Genomic DNA, 27581 nt, shown 5'->3' on the forward strand with positions numbered 1-27581 from the left:
TTCCTTTGATATCTGTTAATAAAATGACTGATTCTGATTGAAACTCAACCAGACTCAAGTCCTGTTTATCACAGAACTAAGGGCTGTGCCCCAGAACATGTCCACTGGGACCCCATTTCTGGGTGTCTGGAAGAGAAGGTGACGGGGTTTACCCAGGGCAGGTTGTGTCTGTCCATCCTCTTTGCTTTCTGTGAGGAAAGGACAGGGTTGCAGGACGTGGGGAGAGCAGTGGTGGTCTGTTACCTGGCAGTCAGCAAGGCATTCAGCATCACCCCCCACAATGTTCTCGTGTCCAAGGTAGGATATTATGGTCTGTGTCAGTGTGTAAGTAGAGGGATAAAAACAATCTGGATGGTTGGGCTTGGAAAGGTTCTATAGAAAGAGAGAAACTTCCCAATCCTGAGGACAGTCAAGCACTGGAAGCTGTTTCCCAGGAGTGCACATCCACTCTACCCCAAAAATTGCCCAAGATATGTTTGGATAAAGCCCTGAGTAATCTGCTCTGACCCTGCTTTTGAGTGCCCAGAGCCTCCTTCTTGGGGCCCAAATCCTCATGTTCGGGGTCCCAACGTGTCTTTTATCACCCACGGCCTCTGATCAGGGCCCACAGTTTCATGTTTGGGTGGAGCTCGTTGCCTGGCAACAGCCAACCGGAAGTCTCTGGGGAGTCAGGGGACCCAGGACAGCCAATGGCATTTGAGGGGGCGGGGCAAGTCATGTGATTGATATGTAACCAGCCAATCCAGCTTTGAGGCCTGCAGGAAAGGTGGCGAGAGCTGACCGAGCTGGGCAGCGTTCAGGGGCGGGCCGTGCTGGCTGCACCAATCACAGCTGGCGGGAGTGCAGCACATGGATGATTGACAAGTGGTCTGACCACTCATTTGATGGGAGGAGCCGGGGGAAATCCCAGACAGCCAATCAGAGAAAACAGCGCCTCAGGGCAGGGTGGGCCCCAAACCAGGGCAGAGTGACAGCCCAGGCAGCCAATCCCAGGCAGCATCAGCTCAGGCCGGGAGACTGACAGCCCTCCCGACCAATGGCGGCGAAGAGTGATGTGAGCAGGAGGCGGCTCCGCGGGTGGCCAGGCTGAGCTCTGACATGGCGCTCGTCAGGCCTGCCCGAGCTCGAGCAGCCCCGGCCCAGCCCCGGGGCCCCTTCCTCTCTGCCGCCCTCCCCGTCCCTCCCGTCCCCCCGGCCGCCCCCATGTTCCAGACCCCACGTCTCCGTGGCACCACCCGCTCGCACAGTCGGTATCCCGGGCCGTGCCGCTGGAACTCAGCCATGGGCCATCCGGCTTCTCGCCGCCACCGCCGACCGCGTGCGACCGTCGTGGCCCCCGCTGTCCCCTGGGCCACAGCCCCCACCGTGGGGCAGAGGCCCCACCAGACCCAGCACCCGCCATCCTGACAGGGGCTGGGGAGGCCCCCGCGTCTAAGAAGCTTCATCTCTGCTCTGCCTCGTGGGTGGTGGGAAATGCCCCGTGGCGCTGGTTACAGCAATGGAAGCGGAGCTGCTGGCAGCGCAGAGCCCAACCCATCGGGGCTGCTGAATCCTGGCAAGATATCGCTGCCCGGCTGGAGAACCTGCCTGTGAGAGTGTGCCACGTAGAAGCTCATGTGCCCAAGAGTCGGTCACTGAAGAACCCGACCCGAACAACCAGCTGGGGGATCGAGCTGCCGAGATTAAAGTGGCTGAGGTAGATTTGCACTGGCAAGATGAAGGTGAATTATTGGTGGCCCATTGGGCCCACAGTGCCTCAGGTCATCAAGGAAGGGATATAACATATAGATGGGCTCGTGACCGAGGGGTGGACTCGACCATGGACGCTGTTGCACAGGTTATTCACCATTGTGAAAGATCGGCTATGATCAAGCAAGCAAAGTGGTCAGAGCCTGTGTGGTATGGGGGGTGATGACTGAAGTGTAAATATGGAGAGGCCTGGCGAACTGACTGTATCACGCTGCCATAAACCCATCACGGCAAGAGCTCTGTGCTTACAATGGTGGAAGCCAGCACCGGATGGCTGGAAACATGCGCCGTGCCCCACGGCACTGCCCGCAACACTGTCCTGGGCCTCGAGAAGCAAGTTGTGTGGTGACACAGGAGCCCAGAGAGAACTGACCCAAACAATGGGACTCATTTCTGGAACATCCTCATAGACACTTGGGCCAAGGAGTAGGGCATTGAGTGGCTCTGTCACATCCCCGTCATGCACCAGCCTCCAGGAAAATGGAGCGGTGCAACAGACTGTTAGAGACTGCGCTCAGAGCAATGGGTGGTGGAACTTTTAGAAACTGGGATTCAAATTTAGCACCCAGGCGCCCAGCGCTGAGCTGACCCTGTGCCTCCCAAAGGGACACCCTGCCCCTCCCTGCCCAGGTGCAGGGTCACAGTGGGGCCCTTTGTGACCTCACATTGTGACACCCACTGCCCTGCGTGTGCTCAGCGCAGCTGTGGCCCCAGCCCGCACTGTCCGACAGGACGGCGACGGGACAGGGCAGGAGCACGGAGCTGGCGAGAGCCCCCGAGCGTAGCCCACGTCTTTCAGAGAATTAGTGAATCTTTTTGGTTGGAAGCGACCCTAAAGGTCATCGAGTCCAGCCATATCCTAACTCTAGCTGCCCCTGGCAGACTCCGCTCTGCCCCCGGCAGACTTGTGCTGAAGACTCCTCGAGTGCAGCCCAAGTCTTTCCCGGCTGCCCCCGGCAGACCCCTGGCATTTGGCCAAAGCTTCCCCCTTCCCCACGTAGAGCTCTTTGCTTGGACCCACAAGATGGAAGAGAAACATCTCAGCACACCCAGGGTGGCCCTGGAGGAGGACAGGGCTCCCCAGGGGAGCAGATCTCCAGTGGAGCCCCAGGAGCTGTGCATGGCCCAGCAACTGGAGATGGGTGAGCGAGGGGCCCTGAATGTCTGGGCAGGGCGGGGGCCAGCGAGCGCTCCCTGCTCAACACCAGGATCACGTTTCCCCACACGCTGGCAGGGGGGGTCCCACGGGTGGTGGTCATGATGCTGCCCGAATGCCAGGGCTGCTCCGAGCTGGGAGCCGGCCCCAGCACAGCCTCTGCAGGCAGAGAGGACCCAGGTCCTGCTCCAGGGCACGGGCAGCGAGAGGCAGCTGGGCGGGCAGGAGGCAGCCGTGCTGTGGGACGGGGACCTTTCCTGCCCGTCTGAAGCGAGTTCCTCACCTGCTGCACTGGGGGCTTTCCCTGTCCTGCCTGGGGTCTGCTGGGCACCCTCCAGCCCTGACACGCTGGGGGATGATCCAGTTCAAGACTCCCGAGTGAATTGAAAGTTGCTCAAGGCACAGAAGTCAGAGTGTGCCTTTGTTGCACTTTCAGCAAAGTGAGCAGAGGAACAGACTATTTTCCAAAACTGTTTCTTTACCAGGACATTTCAAGAGCAGCGTGAGGCTTCCCCCAGTGTTTATGTGTTGGAGGATAGAGCTCATTTTCCTGGGTGCTCCTGTACAGAACTCGACTTTTAAATATGCTTTTGTGCAATAACATGGTCTCATCTCTCTTCCAATGTGCTTTCTTGGCAGTTGTGGCTGAGGGAATGGCTCTGCCGCAGAGGATCCTCTTTCCCCCGCAGAAGATTTGCATGGGCTGGCAGCACAGCCAGAGAGCTGGAGCAGGACTGCACAACCTGGGCAACACGTGCTTCCTCAACTCCGTCCTGCAGTGCCTGACCTACACCCCGCCTCTGGCCAACCACCTGCTCTCTGGGGAGCACAGCCGGGCCTGTCAGTACTTTGGGGAACTTTTCCTTGTACATCTGTTGGGCCCTGCCCAAGGGCTCCCAGAATCTGGAAGCTGATCAGCTCCCTGAGTTGGTGTTCTTGGAACACTCAAGCCTAGAAGCGGCTTGTTGTACCTGGATGTGTTCATCTTCAGAAAGGCACCTCTTTCTAGCCCGGGCTCTTGGTCCCTATTCCTGCAAGTTAATCTCTTTTGCTTATTGCACGGAAAGCTTCTGTCAGTTCAGCATCCCTCTGAAGAAAGTTTTCTGTGCACTTAAATGTCCTAGGCTATTGGGACATGGGCCCTTTGGCAGGAGTGGAGGATTCTTAGAACTACTTAGGTTTCCCATTGCTGTGGATATTTTGGAAACCTGAGGAGCTTCCCTCTCTCCCTCCCCATCTCCCTCCCTCTCCAGGTGGCCAGGAAGGCTTCTGCATGATGTGCAGAATGGAAGTGCACGTTAAACAGGTCCTGCATTCCTCAGCCAGTGCCATCGAGCCTTGGGCTGTTGTTGATGGTCTCACACGTAAGTCAGTCCAGCTGCTGCGACATGTTTTATGCCATTCTCGAAGGAGAGAACTAGTAAATTTTTCTTCCTTAGAAATAGGAGAAAATTTCGAGCATGGCAGGCAGGAGGACGCCCACGAGTTCTTACGCTGCACCGTGGATGCCATGCAGAGAGCTTGTCTGAGCGGAAGCAGCGAGTAAGCACAAGCAAATTGTCTTTCCAGCATTCCCAAGCCCTTTGGACTCCTTGATGTCCACCCCTCAAGGAAAACTATGCCCAGGGCTTTCAGACAAAGCCAGACTCTTGGAGGAGATAACTGTCTGCCTTCCCATTGGTTTGCAGCTTGGACGTTTCCTCTCAAGCAACTACCATCGTCCATCAGATCTTTGGGGGCTTTCTGAGATCCAGAGGTACTTTTCCACAGCTATTGCTCTCCTTGGAATCCTCTGTGCCCTCCTGTCTGCCTGTGATAGCAGCTGATCGTGTGATTGGTGCAGTGGGTGTGAAGAGCGTAACCCGGCACAGTCAGTCGACTTCCCCCCTCGCTGAGCATTTCCATTTGCCTTCCAGTCACGTGCTGGAGCTGCCAAGCGGTTTCCGATTCCTACGAGGCCTTCCTGGATGTTCCTCTGGATATCAAAGTAAGAGGCTTTGTAATTGTTCTTCACGTTGTCCCAAGGCCACCGGAGCTTTCCAGAATCCACACAATTGGCTTAAAAATGTATCCGACAAACACGAGAGAGCTTGGTTGTGGGCAGGAGGTGGAATGGACTGTGTTCTCCTGCAGAGGCCATGGCAGTGGTCTCCCTGTCGGTGCTGGTTTCAGCTGGACAGGCACCCGTGCCCCTCTCTGCACTGTGACGTACCCTCCTCCTTCTTCCCTTGCCCTCCCTCAACACCCGTCTGGCTCCCAGGCTCACGGGGGGTGTTGTTTCCATCACTGGTGACCTGCACACCATTGTCACTCAACTGTGCGGTGCCACGAAGAGGTGGCTCTGGAGAGCACCGGGAATCCCTGGGAAATGAGGGTATTATGTTCAGCATCACGCCCTCTTTCTGCCTCCTTCTGGACACTGCTTGCGGGTTCACAGTGGGTCTCCTCAGTGTCATCGAGCTGTTATCTTGTGTAAACTCCTCCTAAGTGTTTGGGTGAGGGCATTTCCCAGAGCTCAGGGCTCTCCCTTCTCACTCCTCCAGGCAGCCGCATCTGTCACCGCAGCTCTGGAGGACTTTGTGAAACCCGAGCACCTGGATGGTGAAAACTGCTTTAAATGTAGCAAGTAAGACGATTACTGATGACATATTAATACTAGATGCCGTGTGAAGGTGTCATTGAGCAGAAGTCATGTTTTCACATTGGGTTAAGGCACAGTAATGAGAGGCAGGTTTTTTAACATGGCCTCATGGTACTGAACAGCTTTAAAATAGCATCAGGATGTGTGAGACAGGAAAGGCTGTCTGGCCTTTGGGGGAAAAAATGGTGAGTTTTAGCCCTTGGCTCTGTACTTGCTTTCAAGGTGTGACAAGATGACTGCCGCCTCCAAGAGGTTCACGGTCCATCGCGCACCCAAGGTTCTCACGGTGTGTCTGAAGAGGTTTGAAGCTTTCACCGGCGACAAGATCAGCAAGGTGTGTACACAACTGGAGGGCAACGTTCTCTTCCTGGAGGGGGTTTCCCAAAGCCAGACGTTCTGTCACAAGCAGCTCATGTTGAGATTTCTACGTTCCCTTCTGGGGACAGTTCCCATGGAAAGACAAGCGTGTCCTCTGCTCCCACAGAGCTGCTTTGGCCCAGGTCTGTTTCCTGCCACCCAAAAGGTGACATCTTGCTTTAGGGAAAACCAGGCGTTGGTGATTCCAAACGATGCATTTCTACACCTCTGGCCTTTAGTCTTGGAAGGCTGTGTCCTCAAGTGTTTCAGGATCATTGCTGAGCCCTCCTGGTCTCTCCGTAGGTTGTGGAGTATTCCCAGTACCTGGATCTTCGCCCGTACATGTCTCGGGCACCCGGAGAACCGCTCCTCTACTCCTTATACGCTGTCCTGGTGCATGGAGGTGGCAGCTGCCGTGCAGGACACTACTTCTGCTACATAAAGGTGAAAAGCAACTTCCTTCTGAACAAGGGAAAAATGTATCCTGGGGAAAACCAACTTCCCCTGCCGTGTTCTGGCAGCCAAGGAGCTGAGGGGAGAAGGTTTCCTCAGGGGCTGGATCGGATTTGTTTTAGAACACTCCTGGTTCGGCAGCTTTTGGCTTGTACTTTTGTGGAGGAGCTGTGCCATTCATCTCCTGATATCGACACTTTTCTTTGCAGGCCAGTGATGGACTGTGGTACCAGATGAACGATGAATCTGTGGTTCTTTGCAACATCGACACAGTTCTCAGGCAGCAAGCCTATTTACTGTTTTACATCAGGTAATCACAAGTTTTAAGCTGTGTTCAGAATATGTTTCCTTTTCCTGGCTTTGCTATTTTTCTTCAGATCCTCTGGAGTGTTTCTGTCATAGCAGACAATTACCACCTGCATCGTTCAGCCCAATCAAATTTCCCATTTGTGGTCTTAGTTACATATTCTCTCTGTCATATAAAGTGCTCCAAGAAAATGCCTGAACCCAGAGGAGGCTGCAAGAACAGCCCTCAGCAGAGATCCCTCTTTTTTCCCCAGGTGCTCTGATTTGAAAGTTGCACAAATGACTTCTTCCTCACCGGCACCATCACACGCCCTTTCCCTCCTCAGTCAGTGGGCGGCCGGCAGCAAGCAGGTGGGTTCTGTGGGACCGCAGTGTCTGCCCCGTAGGACTAAGGTGGCTGCAGGGAGGTGGTCAGGGCACCAGATGGACAGCGGGTTTCTTTCAGGGATCTTGGCAGCGCTCTCTTTTCCCTCCCACACAGCAGCTTTCTGCACAGCTGCAGCACGGCTCCCTCTCCCAGCATCCCACCTGCATCCATCCCATTTGTCCTCCTTGGCCCCTCTGCAGCGTCCTGGAGCCTTTGGGAGGCCCTTAGTTGTCCCCTCAAAGCTTCTGGGGGTTCCCCACTGGTGGGTCCTGTCAGGAGGAAAGGGCAGGAGCTTCTCACAGCTCTCTTTGCAGGACATGGCGGGGGGCATGGAGGACTCTGCAGAGGACAGCAGCTCCTCCGCACCAGCCAGCAGCAGCCAGCAAAGCTGGGCAGGTGCCCGGGAGGCAGCTGCGGGCCGGCCGTGCCCCATCTGGCCAGGCAGGATCAACAGCATCTCCTCCGTGGGCTCCTGCTTGCGTCGCTTCTTCCATGGCTGCATCAGGCTGGTGTCCAGAAGGAAAGCTGCGCGCCCGCTGCGCTGTCACCCCCGTGACCGTGTGCCCCACACTGCGCGAGAGGGCAGCAGCAAAGAGGAGCAGGGATTCAGCCCTTCTGCCCACTGCCAGGAGAACGGTGCCAGGGAGAGGGCCCGCAGCAGATCCCCGCAGTGGGGCAACCATCTCCGCAGCTGGGTTGTGGACGCCACGGACTACGAACATTCAGATGGGAGGAGGGAGAGAACCAGTCCCCTGAGCTGTGACCGCACTCACAGGGATGAGGCAGCTCCAAGACTCTCCAGCAGCAGCTCCCAGTCTGCACCAGCACCTCCAGTGCCCTCCAGCAGCAGCTCCCAGTCTGCACCAGCACCTCCAGTGCCCTCCAGCAGCAGCTCCCAGTCCGTTCCTGCCCCCAGAGCTGCTCAGGAGCAAACCCGGCCAAGGCAGAGAGATCGGAGCAGATCCCCATGGCGGGGCTGTGATCTCCGCAGCCGGTTTGTGGAGATCACGGACCAGCATCGCTCAGTGAGGAGGACAAGGAGCTGGAGAACAAGTCCTCCATGGCGTGACCGAGCCCTAAGGGATGATGCGGCTCCAGGACTCTCCAACAGCAGCTCCCAGTGTCCTTCCACACCCAAAGCTGCTCAGGAGCAAACCCGGCCAAGGCAGAGAGATCGGAGCAGATCCCCATGGCGGGGCTGTGATCTCTGCAGACAGTTTGTGGAAATCACGGACTGTGACCCCTCAGAACACAGCGGGAGGAGGAGGAGAGGCAGGAAGGCTTCAGTGCCCCGGAGTTACAAATCAGAAAAACAGCCAGTGGTGACAGAGGCAGATTGCAGCCTGGGATGAGGGAGGACACAGCGTCTGAAGCCTGTGATGCCAGAGAAGAGGAGGAAGAGTCCAGGAAGCACCAAAGCTGCCCCAGCAGGGACCAAGCTGCCCCAAGGGCACCAGCAGCCAGTGCTGCCTCTGGCCAGGAAGAGCTCAGAGAGCCCTTCCAGAGCCAGGGGCAGCTCTGCCAGCCAGCCCGCCTGCCCACAGGCCCCTCGAGGAGGAGCTGCTTCTGCGTCCCACGGCTGGGATCGCTTCTCAGAAACACTCACTGGGCACCAGCAGGCCGAAAAGCCAAAGCCATAATTAAAACAAATTCCTGTTGGCCTTGCGTGTGTCATTGATGGGCTGTTTGCTTCTCTGTGGGTTTTGGGGAAATTGGTGAAATCCCTTTTCTGAGAAGTCTCTGTGATGGGGTTTTGGGAGCTGTGTGCTGCGTGTTCCCATCTTGCCCTCTCTTCTGTTTCAATGTGGAGGTCGAGGTGTAAGGAGCCATTGAAGGAGGAATGTTGTTTTTACAACTGATCTGGCACCTGACCCCAGCTGGGGGAGGACTGAGAGACATCAGACTATGAATCCTTAATGTAAAACAAAGTCTCTTCAAAATAATCCCAGAATACAAACTGATTACTGTATTTAAAAAGTTAAGCTAAGTGATAGGGTAACCCAAGATAGGGTAACCAGGAATCCATATTTTAATTAAATCAAGAAGGTTAGAGAGTTGTTAGAATTAGATGAATGAGACAGGTAAACTGAGGCATGTGTCGGGTAGTCTGTAAACTCTGCAGTACCCAACCAATGGGGAGCAGGGGAGGGAATTTGCAGCCAGGATTTGGGGGGGATATAAGCGGAGGCTTTTTGCCCTGTTCTGTGTACCTACTTTTGGATAGAACACCCGGTCTTGTAAAACCATTTATAAAATATGCTTCGCTGAGAGATCCTGCCCAGGCCTATTCTATTGGCAAGGTGATTGTTTCCTACAACAGGATTCAGCAGCAGAAGGGAGGCAGGACAAGAGGGTCCATGAGGTCAGAAAGCACAGCAGACAGCTGGGACGTGGGGTCACGGGCGCCAAACCCAGCTCGGGTTGGAACACCCTGGGAGAACTTGCTGGTGAGGAGGGAGGACAAGAGAACACAGAAATTCTCAATTCTTTCCCTGATTAAATTCATCTGTGCCCACACCGTGTCTTTGTTTCTCCTTGAACTGTTCCTGAAGTAGTAACAGCTCATTATGGGGCCCTTGAATTGCCTTAAAGAGCTAGACCAAGTTTTGATCTGGACTGTTGCTGCGCTTGGAGGCTGCTGTCCTTGAAGACCAGATGAACTAACTTCCGCCACCCTGCCTTGGCAGTTTATTCCGTCTGTGTCACAGCTCTGTCTGCAACACTGACAGCTCCAGCTCAGCCAGTCAGGTCCCTGGCTGAGGACATTGCCTCCCATCTGGGCTGAACCACCCCAGCTGTGGCACCAGCCCAGCTCTGACCTGCTCCAAGGAAACCTGGTACCAAGTGTCCAAGAGCCCACGGGTGCAAAGGCTTTGCTTCAGAGCACAGAAATGACATGGCCCAAGATTGCTGAATGTCTCTCTAGCCCTAGGAGTATAAAACCAGAATAAAATGCCTAAATTCCTTCAACTAAAGATATTCTTTCCCCCAGCCTGGAAAAATTTGATCCGTTGCTATGATCTTCCCAGTGTCCTGTCTAATGATGGGACAAGAAAAAATGTTTCTCACACCCAAATTCTTTTCTAATGTGAACAATGCTTTTGCAGGAAAGAAGTGTCTCTGTAGTGTTGAGGGAAGAAACATCATTGATTACTTCACAGCGTTTCATGGGACGTTCCCCCGGAGATCCAGGAACACCACAGGGGAGCCCAGAGGGGCAGAGAAAGGGACATCATGGGCTGCTCCTGTGCTGCTGAGCTGGGCTGGGCTCCTGGGACAGAGGGAGCTCATGGCAAGCGGCAGCGCTGCAGAGAGACAGCTCTGCCCAGGAGCAGCTCCTCTGCAAAGCGCAGCAGGGCTGAGGGCTCTGCCTGCAGCACCGAGGGGACTGGAGCCAGGCACAGAGAGGGGAAACGCAGTCTGGGGTAGTGAGACGGCTGAGAGATCACTGGAGGAGAAATCTTCACAGTCCTTAACACAGTAAGTCTCTGGGTGCAGGGCGGTGCAGATGAGGATCCTGCAATTATCTCCCAGAGCTGGCACAACGCATGGCTGGTGTGGAGGAGAAGGATCTGCTCCTTCAGCAAGGATTCCCTGCATGGACAGGGCACGACAGCTGCCTTCTCCCAGCTGCAGGGTGTGAAGCTGGGGAGCACCCAGGGGTGGCCAGGGCTGTCCTGCAGAGCAGGGTCCCTGCACCCCAGGGCTGTGCCGGGGCAGGGACTCTGCCGCCTGCCAGGGTCAGCGCTCAGCCTGCCCGGGGAGATCCCAACAACACTGAGGGGAGAAGCCGTGGGGGGAAGGAGTGACCCCCGGCAGGGCAGGGTCCTTCTGCTGTTGAGAGGAGACAGCGCACAGCTCCAGCTCACTCTGGGACACTTGGAGAGGGTCCTTGTGAAGAACATTGAGGCAGCCTTTTTCCAGATACTGTGCTTTGATTTTTTCCACTCTTGATTTGCTGGGTGGGCAGTGGGAGATGGGGATTTATTTCTCTGCCCTGGAGAAGGCAACTGAGGCCCCAGTTCTCATTAGGACTTGTCTGAGCTGCTCCTGAGCCCCTGCACACACAGAGCTGCCCCTGGGCAGTGCCCGGGGCCAGGAGGTATGAGCAGGACAGAGCTGAGCACACAGCAGGAGAGTTTGACTCTATGAGCAGTGACAGGGAGCAGACCCAGGGACAGAGATGCAGCTCCCAGCAGGGACAGCTCCAGGCAGCAGAGACATGGGCAGGGAGAGGGAGCTGGGACCAGAAATGCTGGGGAGGGGATTCAGGAACCCCCCTGCTATCTTCTGCAGTGCAGACTCATTTCCCAGTGCAACCCCCTGCTCTCCTCTCCTCCCAAGCAGCGCCTCTGCCCCGAAGCCATGGGGTCCAGGGCATGAGTCACCACCTCAGCAGCTGGACCTGCAGGTGAAGGGTTCCTAGAAGGTGGTACACAAAAAAGATGCTAAAAGCACTTGCCCTACCGTGACATCATGTGAGTGGCAGTGAGCACAGCTGGGTAGGGAGAAGGCTTCCCATCATGCCCGTCTGCCTTTCTGTCCTTGCTTTATTTCTTCTGTAGCACTGCCGTGTTCTTCCCTGTTTCTCCACCTGTCCTGGTGCTCTTACTCTCTAGGGTTGGGGTGAGGATGTGAGTCAGTTTTTGTTTGTACACCAACACTGGGAGTCCTGTCCCAGAAGCATCCTCATGGAAACTAGATGCTGAAGCTACATTTTAAGCTGTGAAGAACCATGCCATTCAGCTGGTAGTGTGGAGAATGAGCGGAATCATTGCTCTTTCAGGGAAGGGATTTTCTATGAGAAATGACATGTTTTTTTTCTTCAGTGATGTCTCACCGAAGCTGTCACTGTCTTTTCTTCTTTGGGCAGGTCCTCAGCAGAGGCAGCAAATGTTCAACAGCAGCTCCATCACCCAGTTCCTCCTCCTGGCATTCTCAGACACACGGGAGCTGCAGCTCTTGCACTTCTGGCTCTTCCTGGGCATCTACCTGGCTGCCCTCCTGGGCAACGGCCTCATCATCACCACCATAGCCTGTGACCAGCACCTCCACACCCCCATGTACTTCTTCCTCCTCAACCTTTCCCTCCTCGACCTGGGCTTCATCTCCACCACTGTTCCGAATTCAATGGCAAATTCCCTGTGGGACATCAGGGCCATCTCCTACTTGGGTTGTGTTGCACAGATATTTCTGCTTTCCTTCTTGATTGCAACAGAATATTCTCTTCTCACAGTCATGTCCTACGACCGCTACGTTGCCATCTGCAAACCCCTGCACTACGGGACCCTCCTGGGCAGCAGAGCTTGTGTCCACATGGCAGCAGCTGCCTGGGCCTGTGGGTTTCTCAGTGCTCTGCTGCACACGGCCAATACATTTTCACTGCCGCTCTGCAAGGGCAATGCCCTGGACCAGTTCTTCTGTGAAATCCCCCATATCCTCAAGCTCTCCTGCTCAGATGCCTATCTCAGGGAACTTGGGCTTGTTATATTTGGTGCCTCTGTATTCTTTGTCTGTTTTGTGTTCATCCTCCTGTCCTATGTGCAGATCTTCAGGGCCGTGCTGAGGATCCCCTCTGAGCAGGGACGGCACAAAGCCTTTTCCACGTGCCTCCCTCACCTGGCCGTGGTCTCCCTGTTTGCAAGCACCTCTTTTTTTGCCTACCTGAAGCCCCCTTCCCTTTCCTCGCCATCCGTGGATTTGGTGATGGCAGTTCTCTACTCAGTTTTGCCTCCAGCAGTGAACCCCCTCATATACAGCATGAGGAACAAAGAGATCAAAAATTCCCTGAGGAAAGTGTTTGAACACTTACTCTTTCAGCATCATTAAGGTACTCACATGCCTTATAAGAACCCAACAGTATCTCAGGAAATCTCAGGACTATCTTTTGTTCTTTTCCTTATTTTGTTATTTTCTTAATACCTTTGATAATACTAATTGCAATGAAATAGTAGTATTCAACTCACTTCTTGGCATGTTTTTTATGAGCTGCTATCCCAATGTACTGTCATGGTTTGACCCCAGTAGGCAGCTCAGCACCACACAGCCACTTGCTCACTCCTCCAAAGTGGGTTGGGGGAGAGAATTGGAAGTGTAAAAGTGAGACAGTTCCTCAGTTGAGATAAAGGTAGGTTAATTGGTAAATCAAAAGTTGTGTTCATAAGCAAAGCAAAATAAACAAATCATTTGCTGCTTCCCATCAGCCGGGAAGGTCTTTGGCCATCTCCAGGAAAACTGGGCTTCATCACACATAACAATTCCTTGGGAAGATAAACATCATCACGCCCAATGTCCTCCCCTCCCTTCTTTTGCTCCCAGCTTTTAGTGCTGAGCATGATGTCATATGCTTGGGAAGATCCCTTGGGATCCCAGTTGGGGTCAGCTGTCCCAGCCATGTCCCCTTCCCAAATTCTCTCCAATACCCAGACTACTCGCTGGTGTGGTGGTTTGAGAAGTAGAAAAAGCCTTGATGCTGGGTAAGCACTGCTCAGCAGGAACTAGAACATCCCTGTGTTATTAACCCTGCAGCCATGGCCATGGCCAGCAGTAGGACATGGCTTTGCAGTGCTGGACAAGGGAGCATTTCTGTGCCTGCAGAGAGGAGTCCAGGAGCAAGAGAAACCTCTTTCTGCAGACACTCATTTGGGGCAGGCCGCTCTGCTGCTGGACCAGGACTCTTGTTCTGGCCTGGGGAGAGGGGCTGGCACTGAGGGACACAGGCCGTCTGTGCTGGGGGTCTCCTGGAGTTGACATCAGCAGTCCTGGATTTCCACTGGTCTCCATGTCCTTGTGCCATGTCCAGCTCCAGCCCTGGGGCTGTGGGGGAGGCTGAGACCCATCTGTGCCCCCAGCAGCTGCTGCGCCCTTCAGAGGGGCTGGGGCTGTGGGGTGAGTGCCCAGAGCTCTGCAGCCCCCTGCACTGGGCACGGCTGTGGGGCCAGCCCAGACTGGGCTGCTCTGCTGGGCTGGGCTGGAGAGAAATGGGCTGTGGGGAGAGCTGGGGAGGGGCTGTGCTGAGCTGGAAAGTGCCCGGGAGAGGACAGCCCAGTGCTGGCTGAGCTGTGTGACCGTGCAGGGGGAGGACACACTGCAGTGGGGTGAGGTGCAGAGCCAAGACACGCAGGGGCAGAGAGAGGAGGCCGCTCTGTGCCCTTGGTGCATGGACAGACTGGGAAGGTGCCCAGGACCTTTGCCTCTCCTGTCGCCATTTCCAGCACTGGCCACTCCCCCAGTTGATGGGTCAGGTTTGCTCTCTGTCCCTCTCCTTCCTCCTGCGGGACTCGGTGCCTGTGTCAGGGAACAGCCAGCCCTGCCCGGCCTCTCTTCTTGCCCAGAGCTTGGCAGAGCCCAGAGCAGGGCTGTCTGCAGACCCTGCATGGGACGCGGCTGGGGCTGGATGGAGCTCATCGCTGTCTGCACCTTCCTCAAGGGGGGCAGTGGAGGAAGACGGGTAGATCTTCTCTCTTTGGTGACCAGCGATAGAACCTGAGGAAATGGAATGAAGCTCCATCAGGAGAAGTTCAGATGGGACATGAGGAAAAGGTTCTTCACTGAGAGGTTGATGGTCACACGAACAGGATCCTCAAGGAACTGGTCACTGCACCAAGCCTCTCAGAGTCCATGGAGAGTCCAGCTGACACTCCTAGTCATAAGGTTTAGTGTTAGGTAGTCCTGTGAAGTGCCAAGAGGACTTAACGAACCCTATGGGTCCTTTCTAACTTGAGATATTTTATGCTTCTGTGACCTTCAAGCTCAAGAACTGTCCATCCCAGAATCATTCATTTGTGTGTGTTTGCCTTTTTCTGAGTTGTCTGTGTAGATTCAGGAATCCAAGGTGAACTTCTGGATAGACTGTCAACCTAAAACCTGCTCGGGGAGGAATCTAAACCATATGTGTCTCATATGGATATATATTTTCCACTGATGCAGCCAACCGCACAAACAGAGAGACATGGTGGGGTTGGAGAGGTGAGGAGCAAGGTTGTCCATACAGTGATGGACCTCAGGGGACTGGTTTTCCCACCTGTCCACACCTCCTAAGGAGACAGTCTGCATTGATATCAACTGGAGAATTCCTCTATCACTTCTTCTATGTGCTCTTTACATGCCTTACTCTTTAACTACATTCTTGAAACTTATCTAACTAAGCATACAAAAAACCAGATGTACAAGATGGAAGCAACAGGGCTCTATCAGTCTTCTCTGATAACTGCCAGTCCCAGGCAGATACCTCAGGTGAACTGGGGACTCGAGAGATTTGCACTGATGGCTTATGGTCAGACCATGGAGTTCTGCCTGAAAAGATGAGAACTGCACTAAATACCTAAAAAAAAAAAAAACAAAACAGGAAAAAAAAATCCCCACAACTTCTTAGTCAGTTGAGATGATTCAACACGTTCCATAACTATCAGTGGAATATCTCAATATGAATTTTCAGAATGTGGATTCATTGTGTGAGAAGAAATCTTGACCTTTCCCTGGGCTTACATTGCCAGAGCTCTGTCAGTCATGCTCTGTATTTAATCTCCATGACCTTCAAGATGTTTCCACTGGTCATTATTCAACAAAGCATGTCTGCAGTCATCTCTTCAGAAGCCTATCTGGACATTTGCACTTTCCAGTGTTCTCCAGAGGTTCTTCTCCTCTCTTTGCTCATTCAGATCCCTCTCACCTCTCTCCCTGCTTTGAGCTTCAGGCAGGTAAAGCTGAATTGTCTTTCAGCCATTGCTCTCATACTCCCTGTAGGCAACTCTTCAGTTGTGGTGATGGACCTCACTGGAAGTTGCTTAAACTAACGATAGAGTATAGTTTATTGTTCATTATGTTCTGTTGTGTTTTCTTTCTCATTATCTTTTTTGCTTTTTGCCAATTAAAAAAGCCTCTTTGTGCCTATTTAAATCCAGATCTTTAAGGAAAGCATGAAGTAATTCGTGCAGAGAAGCTGTAACAATCAGGTGCAAACTTGAGTGGAAAATCTGATGTAAAGAAAAGTGATGTAACTGCCAGTGGGGCTATGAGCGAAACAGGGAGGTTGGAGAGGTGAGGAGCAAGGGTGTCCATCCCGTGTCTGGCCTCAAGGGACTGCTTTTCCCACCTGTCCAACCTCCTCAGCAGACACTCTGCACCAGTATCCATGGGAGAATTCTTCTCTCACTTCTTCCTAGTGCTCATCCTAAATATCCTCTTTACCTGCCCCCCTGAAACTTCTCTAATTACCTCTACGAGTCTTCAATACTTGAAGAAAATGATGGAAGAGACATGGCTTGTCAGAGCTTGAAACATTTTAATGAGCCCATGGAGTATATGAGGCTGAGTCCATGAACATCAGTTACTGAGAACAGACTCAACAAAGCTCTCGAGGAGCAAAAAAAACCAGCAAAACCTCAAAGTTCCTTGAAGCATTAATGGGCCCCACTGAGGGCTGTTCCTGACAAAGCCTCCCCAGAGACTCGTTAGAGCAGATAATTGGAGGCTGTGATGGCAGGTAGGCCAAGGCCCTGTGCAGGTGGCTCTGATGCTGAGAAACCCCTTGGTTTGCTTTCTGAAGCAGAAAGGAGAAGCCATGATCTCCAGGCAATGGGGAGGGGGATCCTGTCCCTCACACACGGCTCAGGGCTCTTCCTGGGACCGTGGGATGTGGGTGTGCAAGGCCGAGGGAAGGACAACACTGGTACAACAACTTCCAGCTTCCCCATGGGGCTGCAAGGAGGCAACGAGGCCCCAGTGCCATTGGGACAACATGTCTTCTCCTAGGCCTCAGTGGCAGAGACAACTGCCATGGCCAAGGAGACAGACACCTGGGTTCTGTCGGTGCCTTCCAGCCTTGCCAGCACCCTTTGCCATCTCCACCACAGGCTGTTCTACACGGTCCCACACCTGCCCCTCTTTCCCTGCAGGCTGTAGACACCCATCTCCCTTCCCCACCTGCTCTCACCCCAGCATTTCTCTTCCTTCACGGATGTGTCTGCACCCTCACTGGCTGTTCTTTGGAACACAAACCATGGGCTGATCCAGCTCCCTCTGGGTGACCTCTTGCACCACGGCACTGCCCTTCCAGGGACATTTCTTCCTCCTGATAACCAGTCTCCACTTCCCAATCTGTACTTGGTGGCTTTTTTTTTTTCTCTGCTGCTTTTTCCCACTACTTGAGAAAGCTTTACCACCTCAGAAACTGCAATTCAAACAGGGAACCCAACCTGTTAGTCTTCTTGTGGTCTTGCACTTGACCAGAGAGAAGTCACCTCACCATGATCTTCTAAATCCCAGCACTGCTGCTGGCCTTTCAGCTTCTCTGATGGACACGACCATGTCCCTGCTGCTGTCCCGTCATGAACTCAGGTGGGATGGACATGACAGCCCGTCTCCAAGGCCTCTTCCTGGGTAGGGCCTGTGGGTACTTAGGCCGAGGTTCTTTCCCAGCCATGTCCCTGCTGCTGGGCTGTCATCTCCAGAGACAGAAATGACCCCACAGTCCCCTTCACAGCCACGCGCTTCTGACTGGATTATGAGTGTCTGAGACCCAACTGACCTTCAAAATACCACACCCGTCCATCCCCCTCCTTAGCCCCCAGGACCTGACCAAGACTGAAGCGTGTTCTACACAGTCCTGCACCTGCCCCTCTTTCCCTGCAGGCTGTAGACACCCATCTCGCTTCCTTGCCTTGCCTGAAGAGAGCCCTTGTCTCACTCATCTTGTCTCACTGTCCTGCTCAAGGCCGGGTGAACCAGGGGAGGTTGTTCAAGGCCTCCACCCACCTTTGCATCACTCTCAAAAGAGCTAAAATCGCATTCTACAGGAGGACGAGTCCAATCCCCTTCCCAGGGACAGAGGCAGGCTGACCAACCTGCAATTCTCCCCATGCTTGTTCTTGCAATGATCCACTCCAAGGCAGCTGAGATCAGTCTCACTGGGCCTGTGTTGTTGGTTCCTCTGTGGGTGAGAGGCCAGTGCTGGCAATGGTGGTTGTGAGGGGCCAGTGCATGATGATTGACCTGAGGCTCCTTCCTCAGGGTGTCCAGTGCACACGGGCACAGCCCAGACCCTGCTCTGCTGGTCCTGCAGGTCTCTGGCAGGAGGCCTGGCTGTGAGAGGACACTGCTGTGTGCCCAGCCCTGCACACACACACTGTTCAGCTGTACACTGGTGTTTCAACCTGCAGGCTGCTTTCTTGTGCATGTTCTTAAGACGAACTTGAAGAAGACCTAAGCCTTCAGGCACTGCCCTGTGAACATCACTTTTCTTTACAGAAGTACTGTTACGGAGGCCAGCTCTGTCACAGCAGTGCCCATTGCCTGTCCCTGCCTGCGCTCACAGGACTCACACACAGCAGGACGGTGACCAGGCTGCCAGAGCACTCAGGCCTTGCACCAACAGGAGGGATGAGAAGGAGAGTGTGGGAGTGGAACGAGAACAGCTCTGGAAGGCCAAGCGCTGGTGCTCCCTGGCAGTGCTGCCAGGCTGGACTCTTTTCCCCTCCTCCCACCCACACAGGAATTTTCCCTGAACCTCCAAAAGGGCCTTGGAGGAAGGATATAGTGAAAAACAAGTTACTACAGGAATGTTTATTTTGTTTAAGAGACAAGGAGAGCACGGCTCCTCATTTACATAGCCAGTGGTTGTAAAAGAAAAGCAGAGAGAGAATTAGAAAGGGCATGACAACATTATCACAATAAAAAACCAACCAATAACAGAAAATCCAGATGACAGGCTAGGCCTGCAATTAGCTACATTAAAACTCTTATGTAGAAGCAGATGGGCAGTTTATTGCTTCAGAAAACACTAAGATATGAGTTTCCACAGGGCACCCTTGAGCTCCTGGTTCCTCATGCTGTAGATGAGGGGATTCACTGCTGGAGGCACCACTGTGTACAGGACAGACACCAGCAGATCCAGGGATGGGGAAGACATGGAGGGGGGCTTCAGGTAGACAAACATGACAGTGCTGACAAACAGGGAGACCACGGCCAGGTGAGGGAGGCACGTGGAAAAGGCTTTGTGCCGTCCCTGCTCAGAGGGGATCCTCAGCACGGCCCTGAAGATCTGCACATAGGACAGCACAATGAAAAAAAAACAGCCAAAAGTTAAACAGACAGTACCTACAAGAAGCCAAACTTCCCTTATGTAGGCATCTGAGCAGGAGAGCTTGAGGATCTGGGGGATTTCACAGAAGAACTGGTCCAGGGCATTGCCCTTGCAGAGCGGCAGTGAAAATGTATTGGCCGTGTGCAGCAGAGCAGCGAGAAACCCAGTGGCCCAGGCAGCTGCTGCCATGTGGACACAAGCTCTGCTGCCCAGGAGGGTCCCGTAGTGCAGGGGTTTGCAGATGGCAACGTAGCGGTTGTAGGACATGATTGTGAGGAGACAATATTCTGCTGTACCACAGAAAAAGGAAAAAAAGACCTGTGCAGCACATCCTGTGTAGGAAACGGCGCACGTGTCCCGGAGTGAATTGGCCATGGATTTGGGTACAGTGCTGGAGATGAAGCCCAGGTCAAGGAAGGAGAGGTTGAGCAGGAAGAAGTACATGGGGGTGTGGAGGTGCTGGTCACAGGCTATGGTGGTGATGATGAGGCCGTTGCCCAGGAGGGCAGCCAGGTAGATGCCCAGGAAGAGCCAGAAGTGCAAAAGCTGCAGCTCCCGTGTGTCTGAGAATGCCAGGAGGAGGAACTGGGTGATGGAGCTGCTGTTGGACATTTGCTTTTCCTGAGCATGGGGCAATGTCATGAGAAAAAAAAAAAAGACAGTGAGAAGCCAGGGGAAAGTCCTCTGACAATAATCAAACCAACTCCCATAGACCCTCCCCTGTTACACACAGACACCCTTTTCTTTTTCTAGGAGAACTTTCTTCAGCACTGTGGCTGGAGCCCGGCTTGGTGCTGGCCAAATGTGCAACCAAAAGCAGGGCCTCTGCCCATGGGCTCTCGCTAAGTCAGCCCAGCCCTGCTGAAGTGCAGTCAGGGAACAGTGGGGACTGTCCTGGTTCTGCTAACATAGAAGGGCTGTCAGCACTTGCATTCCCAGTGATAAGTAACAGAGATGGTGAATGAAGTTTAGGAGTTCCAGGGTTTTTACACCTCCCCCCATGGTCACTGCAGATTTTGTTGGGTGTCATAAACCCTCAGCATTTCTACTGTGCTCAGGGAGAACAGAGCGAGTCCCGCAAAGCAAGAGAACGTGTGTGGCTTAGTGCAGAGTGAGGGCAGCTGCTCTGTCCCTCTGTCTTGCTCCCAGCTGCCCTGGGCTGGCAGCTTTCTGAGATGGAGGCTGATCACACTGCCATGTTACCCTGAAAAGACACCAGCCGCTGCTGAGAGCAGAAAGATGCACCTCAGGCCACAACATGACTAACCCTTTCCCAAGGTCTCAGTACCCCGCATTTACTCCAGGACACACATGGCTCATTCCCCAGCCCCACAGACTGCATTGCCCACAGCCCCACAGGGCAGAGGAAAGCTGGGACACGTGTTCCCATGGACACAGCTGCAGGAAAGGACCCACAAGGTCAGGCTGTGACTGCAGCTGAAACTCCCATCCCCAGAGAGCCTGACAGCAAGACCAAGATCACAACAGCAGTGACCCAGAACAGTGGAGCAAGAAGGAAAATGCGGTGAGGGTGGGTGTGAGAGAGGCCAGGGCAGAGGCAGCCGGGCACTCAGACAGCGTCACCCTTCCCCAGCTGTGCAGCCACCTCCCACACACCAGCATTGCCGGGCAGCTGCTCTCAGCCCCTGTGCTCTGCAGAGGGAACTGGAGCTCTGGCTGCACAGGAGCTGCTTCATGCCTTGGAGCCCCCGGCCCTGAGGGCAGAGGCTTTGCTGGGTGGGAGAGGAGGTGAGGGGGCTGCTCAGAGGAGGGATCTGCATTGGAGGGCTTCGTACAGAGTTTCCCGCATTCTCCCTCCTACAACATTTCTGTTTTCTTTTTCCTCTCCTTCCCAGATCATATCCTTGCTGCAGGGAGATTTTCCTCCTGGGAGGTGTTTCCCTGTCCATGTCTTTTCCCTGTCAGCACTCCCAGACCATCCCACCCTCTGTGCCCTCACTTGGGCCCTGCAGATCCTCCCTGTTTGCAGGGCACTGCCTGGGGGCATCTTCCTGTTTGCTGCACGGAAAACAGGACAGGTCAGACTAAAGCTGAGGGGTCCAGCAAAGGTGATGCTGCTGCTGTCCATAGGCAGAAGAGTGGCTGAAGGGATGTTCTGAGTCTTCTGGCAAATGTACTGATCACTCAGAGCTGCAGTTCAGGAGTTTCAGTGACTTGTTAAAACTTGAGACCTCCTTCTGCATTTATCCTTTCCTACACCTCCCTCCCCCCAGTCTTGGAAGAGGAAACTGAAAGGACAGACTCAGGAAAGCTCGTTATATCTACACTAATAACACTATAGACCTTGTGCTTGACACATCCAATTGGAAGTAGTCTGCAGTGAGCTGGAGCTGTGAGCAGCCCTGACCCATGGAGAACCCAGCAGCAGAAGGACCCTGCCCTGCCGGGGGTCGCTCCTTCCCCCCACAGCTTCTCCCCTCAGTGTTGTTGGGATCTCCCCAGGCAGGCTGAGCGCTGACCCTGGCAGGCGGCAGAGTCCCTGCCCCAGCACAGCCCTGGGGTGCAGGGACCCTGCTCTGCAGGACAGCCCTGGTGCTCCCCCTGCAGTCACCCTCAGCAGAAGGTGCCATCATGCCCTTTCCCACTGACAGGGCAGCAGGGAAGCTCTGCTCTGGAGTGTGTTCTTCTCTACAACAGAGATAGTGTGTGAGAGACCTGACAGATCCTGCAAACTGTGTCATGTGCCAGCTTTAGGAGATCCCTCCAGGAAATGCAGCTGCATTGTCCTACATGCAGAGACTTACCGTGTTAGGACTGTGAAGATTTGTCTGTCAACAAGCCCTCAGCAACCTACGACCTACATTGCCTTTCCCCTCTCTGTGCCTGGCTCCTGTCCCCTCGGTACTGCAGGCAGAGCCCTCAGCCCTGCTGCGCTTTGCAGAGGAGCTGCTCCTGGGCAGAGCTGTCTCTCTGCAGCGCTGCTGCTTGCCATGAGCTCCCTCTGTCCCAGGAGCCCAGCCCAGCTCAGCAGCACAGGAGCAGCCCATGATGTCCCTTTCTCTGGCCCGTCCTGGCTCTCTTGTGGTGTTCCTGGATCTCCAGGGGAATGTGCCATGAAACAGTGTGAAGTAATCACTGATGTTTCTTCTCTCACCTGTACAGAGACACTTCTTTCCTGCAGTAGCATTGTTCATATTAGAAAAAAATTTGGGCATGAGAAACATTTTTGCTTGTCCCATCATTAGACAGGACACCAGGAAGATCATAGCAACGGATCAAATTTTTCCAAGCTGGGGAGGAATATCTTCAGTTGAAGGAATTTAGGCATTTTATTCTGGTTTTATACTCCTAGGGCTAGAGAGACATTCAGCAATCTTGGGCCATGCCATGTCTGTGCTCTGAAGCAAAGCCTTTGCACCCGTGGGCTCTTGGACACTTGGTACCAGGTTTCCTTGGGGCAGGTCAGAGCTGGGCTGGTGCCACAGCTGGGGTGGTTCAGCCCAGATGGGTGGCAATGTCCTCAGCCAGGGACCTGACTGGCTGAGCTGGAGCTGTCAGTGTTGCAGACAGAGCTGCAACACGGACGGAATAAACTGCCAAGGCAGGGTGGCAGAAGTTAGTTCATGTGGTCTTCAAGGACAGCAGCCTCCAAGCGCAGCAACAGTCCAGATTAAAACTCAGTCTAGACCTGTAAGGGAATTCAAGGGCCTAATTATGAGCTGTTACTACTTCAGGAACAGTTAAAGGAGAAAGAAAGACACTGGGTGGCCATGGATGAATTTTATCAGTGAAAGAAGTGAGAATTCCTGTGTCTTCTTGTCCTCCATCTTCACCAGCAAGGTCTCCCAGGGCTCTGTGACTGGACGCAGGAATATGGAGGAGACCAACCAGCAGTGGGTGGGGATCAAGTCAGGGGTCCCTGGCACTAACACAATCCTTTTCAGTCTATGGGACAGGAGGAGCAGCATCCCAGGAGCTGAGACAGCAGGACCATGTCACAGGGAGGCCACTCTCCACCATCTTGGAAAGCTCATGGAGACTTGGGGGACTCCCTGACCACTGGCAGCTCTCACATAGTGTGTGCACTTCTCAAAAATGGCCAATGGGTGAGCAGGGGAACTAAGGGCTGTGCCCCAGAACATGTCCACTGGGACCCCATTTCTGGGTGTCTGGAAGAGAAGGTGATGGGGTTTACCCAGGGCAGGTTGTGTCTGTCCATCCTCTTTGCTTTCTGTGAGGAAAGGACAGGGTTGCAGGACGTGGGGAGAGCAGTGGTGGTCTGTTACCTGGCAGTCAGCAAGGCATTCAGCATCATCCCCCACAATATTCTTGTGTCCAAGGAAGGATATTATGGTCTGTGTAAGTGTGCAAGTAGAGGGATAAAAAAAATCTGGATGATTGGGCTTGGAAAGGTTCTATAGAAAGGGAGAAACTTCCCAATCCTGAGGACAGTCAAGCACTGGAAGCTGTTTCCCAGGAGTGCACATCCACTCTACCCCAGAAAGTGTCCAAGATGAGTTTGGATAAAGCCCTGAGTAATCTGGTCTGATCCTGCTTTGAGCAGGAGGTTGGTCAAGAAACCTCTCGAGGTCTCATCCAGCCTGAATGATGCTGTCCTTTCATCCCCTTCATGTGTTCAATTTAGGGAGAGCTCTCAGGATCTCTTTGACTACAGGAATCATTCACATGAGCTCCAGGGCTGCTTTACAAGTGCCCCCAAACAGTCCTGACCACATCTTGTGCATCCCTTTTCATTTGCCCCAACCCAGCATCTTCTTTTTTGCTGTCCTCATGCTCACCTTGTTGATCCTTTCAGAGTAGGTTGCTCAACAGGTGTCAGCATCCGCGTACAGAGTCTGCACATCAGCCAGGCAGCAAAGCCATAGTTACAGAAACGGAGACGAGGCTCTTGATCAGCTCCTTGCACCCAGGAATCGGCACCTCTTGTCTGCTGAGATTCCTGGGAACACCTGAACTTTAAGTGCAGAGCATGTGAGTCCTCATTGGGTATCCTGGCTTGTCTCCTGACCCATGTGATGCTTTGGGCTGTAAAGAGAATCAAAACCAGCCATTTGACTGGGGTACTTTCATTTGACATGTGTCACGTAGGGCAGATAAAGGGAGCTCAGAACTCCAGTTTCTGTTGCACTTTCGGGACTTCAGAGACTGGAAATGCAGGTGATGGTGAGTGTCAGTGGACACCACATAAACATTCTGGCTTCCTTTGTGCCTTTGCACTTATCTGGGATCTGTTCTTTGGCTTTCTTTGCCAAAAAAAGAAACAACTCCCCTATGCCACCTCCTCCTTACAACAGAAAAAAAGGAGAAAAATTAGGAAAGGCAGGAGTGAGAGAAAATTACTAAGAACTTCATGCAAAAGGTGAACTACTGAGGTGTACGAGCTGTTTTGAGAAGCAAGAATGGGAATGAAATTAAAGAGCTTCAGCTCATGAACATCACTGAGAATAAGGAGTTATCTGTGACTGTTATTAGTGATAGTGCCATTATTCTAAAACATCCTTGAGAGCTTCTCTGTTCTCTGTTGGCTCCAAAGCTCAGCCTGCTCAGATTTTGAAAGGACGACTTCAGACCTCTGCCACCCAAATCTCTATAACCTTCTCTCATCGAAGCTCTTGTACTCCAGGAAGGGGAAAACTCCCAATGCAGGCACCAAACCAGTGCCCAACCTGCCTGGAGAGCCAGGACAGTTGTGCCACACAACAGCCGCCCTTGAGGGAAGCTGGAGGTGATGGGAATTGAAGTGGTTTCAGCTGCAATCATAGAATCAGAGAATTACAGAATCATAAAATCATTTAGTTTGGAAAAGACACATAAGATCATCGAGTCCAACTGCATCTTCTAACATTGCCAAGTCCAACACTAAACCATATCCCTTAGCACCACATCTATATGTCTTTGAAATTCCTCCAGGGTTGGAAGCCCAACTGCTGAGCTGGCAGGACACCATTGGCTGCAGTTAGACATAAGATACTTGTCATAACTGTGAGTTCAGACCTTCACCAGAATTTCTCATACCCCTCATTGAGGAGGGCAGGGTGTTGGGGAGATGTGAGCACGTTCCAGTTTCCCACATCCCAGGACAGAGCCCAAACCATCCTTCCCTTGACCTCTGGCATCCCATTTCTTGAGATGCAAAGCTGGTGGGCCTTCTGTGGATAATCATGTTAAAACGCATCAATAATCCTTCAAGTGATCATGTAATTTCTCTAAAAGTGTAAGTAAAAAAAAAAATAGGAAAAGGTTAACCTGCCCAAATATAAATATCTGCAACATTTCAGTCTGCATGTGTGGTAGCCCCACTGGCAGTGCCCATCAAATAGGTATTTACACTATAAGGCTTGATACCCCATCCACAAGTACGTATCTAGGTGGATCAGATGACGGGTGGTCTGGCAAAAGTCACCCTGTTCCTCCCCAGGTGCCATGGACACTGCTCATGTGCCTGTCCAGAGACTGGCAGAAGCTGGATCCCCTTCTCGGGACAGACTCCTTCCAGGAGAAGCAGACACGGGGGTAACTCATAAGGTCTTCATGGCATTTCACTCATCATCAGTTTTTATGTAGTTGGTGATTTCCTGGGATTACCCTTTCTGCACAAATGATCATAAAAAGACAACCACTTACTAACACATGGTCATAAAGGGGTTGTCATGGACAAGAAAGCTCAGCATGGGCTCTGGAGAGAGCGAGGAAGTTTATAATAAGCACCAGGAAGAACCAAGAAGCTCAAGGCCTCTTCTGAGGAGCAGGAGACCCTGAGCAGCTGTGACTGGCCATGTGTAGGTGTGGGAGAGGGTCAGGGCATGTCAGGGAGAAACAATGAGATGGCCGATGGCTTTAGTGAACCCTTACAGCCATGTCTGAGCCCAGAAATGGAAAGCAGTTGACGTGTGCAGGTGGAGGAGGAATAGGAGGAAGATTTTCCTGGGAATATGGAAGGAAGAAAGGCCTCTCTTGGGCTAATCGTGTATGGTAGTGACATTTCCATCTTGTGGGCATGGCTGTGCCTGGGAGATGGGGAATGGCTGCTGCTGGGGGTGGCTGTGCTCAGGCATGGCCCATGAGCTGACCTTGCTCTGCTCCTCTCTTACACTGCCCACACTTGGATGGTCACCAGGAACCATCCATGAACCTGGTGGATGTTTGAACATCCTGGAGTGATGGGGTACAGATACAAATAGAGGGTTCAAGCAAGTTTGGGACTGGGACATTGAGGTGACTGGTGACCATTGCCAGGTCTATGAAAGAAGCTGGATGAGTTGTGAGGAAGTCACAGGCATTTCCAACTCCACAGAAAACCAGAGCCTTGCAGTTAAAGCAACAGCACTTCACATAAAACCCACCCCCAAAACACAAAACACAAAACACTGTCTACAGGCAAAGCCTTGAAAAACATTTGAGAAAAATTTGCAAGGTCCCAGGGGTCAGGGCTCAGCCATTCTGGGTATAAACAAGCATCAAGGGCTGACATGGCACCAGAGCCACCTCCACATTGCCCTCACCACCTGTAACCAGTGCCTCCAAGTCTTTCCGTCACCAGCCTCCAGGGACAGGGACCTCGAGTGGTTGTTTCCTTCACAGCTGTGTCAGTGATGGCCCTTCGTGGGGTCCCAAACACCCTCAGAAACTTGGGGTTTTCTTCTGCCTTTCACTTCATTAGAGCTTTGTTCATTCTTTCAGTAGCTGCAGTTCAGCATCACAGCACCAGAGGGCTCACTAATATCTAAAATGCCCTTTCATGGCAGCCTCTGGGCATCATTTTCCAAAAGGCTTCAAGTCTGGTGTGGGTGATTAGAGAGATTTCAGGAACAGCCAAACAGAGAGCATTTCCTTAATAAATAGCCATAAACCAGTATTTCTTCTGTTTCCTTCCCTGCTCACCCTTCCCTCCCTTTCCAGAACAGGTGCTCTCAGCAGTCTCCCGTTCACATTGATCTGGAGCGTCTTCTGATGAAGATTGAAGATGTCAGAAAAGTGGGTGCTTAAATCACCACATGAATGAGGAGACAGGGCAGGACAGCTCAAGAGGAGTCACACTCCTCTGGACCAAGAGGTGGGTGTTTTTGGGAACGTCAGGTGCCACAGCACAGCGATACTTGTGTTCTGGGAGCTGGTGAAATGACCCATTTCCTTTTCTGTCATGGTGTCTGAGTTTGCTCAAGTAACTCCTGACTTGAGCCCCATCCACTCCTGGGTGTTCTCCAGACTCCTGCCTTCAGGAACAAAGCCCCAGGAGACCTTGCTGGTGAAGATGGAGGCAAAGAAGCTGTGAAGTACCTCAGTCCTGTCTGCTTCTACTCTTACAAAGATCAGCAGCAGGTCCATGTTACCCTGGTCGGTTATTTTACTGTAGGGAAGCAGTGTCAGCTCATCTGGCTGCCCTCAGCCTCCCCTGCAGGTTTCAAGTCCAGGGCAGCTGTGGCATCATCGCCACATCAATGGAAAACGTTTCTAAATTCCTCCTTTACAGCTTGACCCGCTCCCACCT

General features: G+C 53.0%; 2 protein-coding genes across 2 annotated transcripts; one reads left to right on the forward strand and one right to left on the reverse strand.

Moving 5' to 3' along the window:
- The first annotated feature begins 11922 nt into the window (after positions 1-11922).
- Positions 11923-12858, forward strand: LOC135999823 (olfactory receptor 14J1-like). The gene has a single exon (XM_065653398.1). It carries the CDS (start codon positions 11923-11925, stop codon positions 12856-12858), a length of 936 nt encoding a protein of 311 aa, XP_065509470.1.
- Positions 12859-18808: 5950 nt separating this feature from the next.
- Positions 18809-19723, reverse strand: LOC135999824 (olfactory receptor 14J1-like). Its single transcript, XM_065653399.1, has one exon. It carries the CDS (start codon positions 19721-19723, stop codon positions 18809-18811), a length of 915 nt encoding a protein of 304 aa, XP_065509471.1.
- Between the last annotated feature and the right edge of the window lie 7858 nt (positions 19724-27581).

This window comes from Caloenas nicobarica, chromosome 30, assembly GCF_036013445.1.
Source record: "Caloenas nicobarica isolate bCalNic1 chromosome 30, bCalNic1.hap1, whole genome shotgun sequence".
NCBI classification, from domain to species: Eukaryota; Metazoa; Chordata; class Aves; order Columbiformes; family Columbidae; genus Caloenas; species Caloenas nicobarica.

Bases quoted from the DNA above. Each gene is read 5' to 3' on its own strand.
- LOC135999823 (XM_065653398.1), top strand. From the start codon at position 11,923: ATGTTCAACAGCAGCTCCATCACCCAGTTCCTCCTCCTGGCATTCTCA.
- LOC135999824 (XM_065653399.1), bottom strand. From the start codon at position 19,723: ATGTCCAACAGCAGCTCCATCACCCAGTTCCTCCTCCTGGCATTCTCA.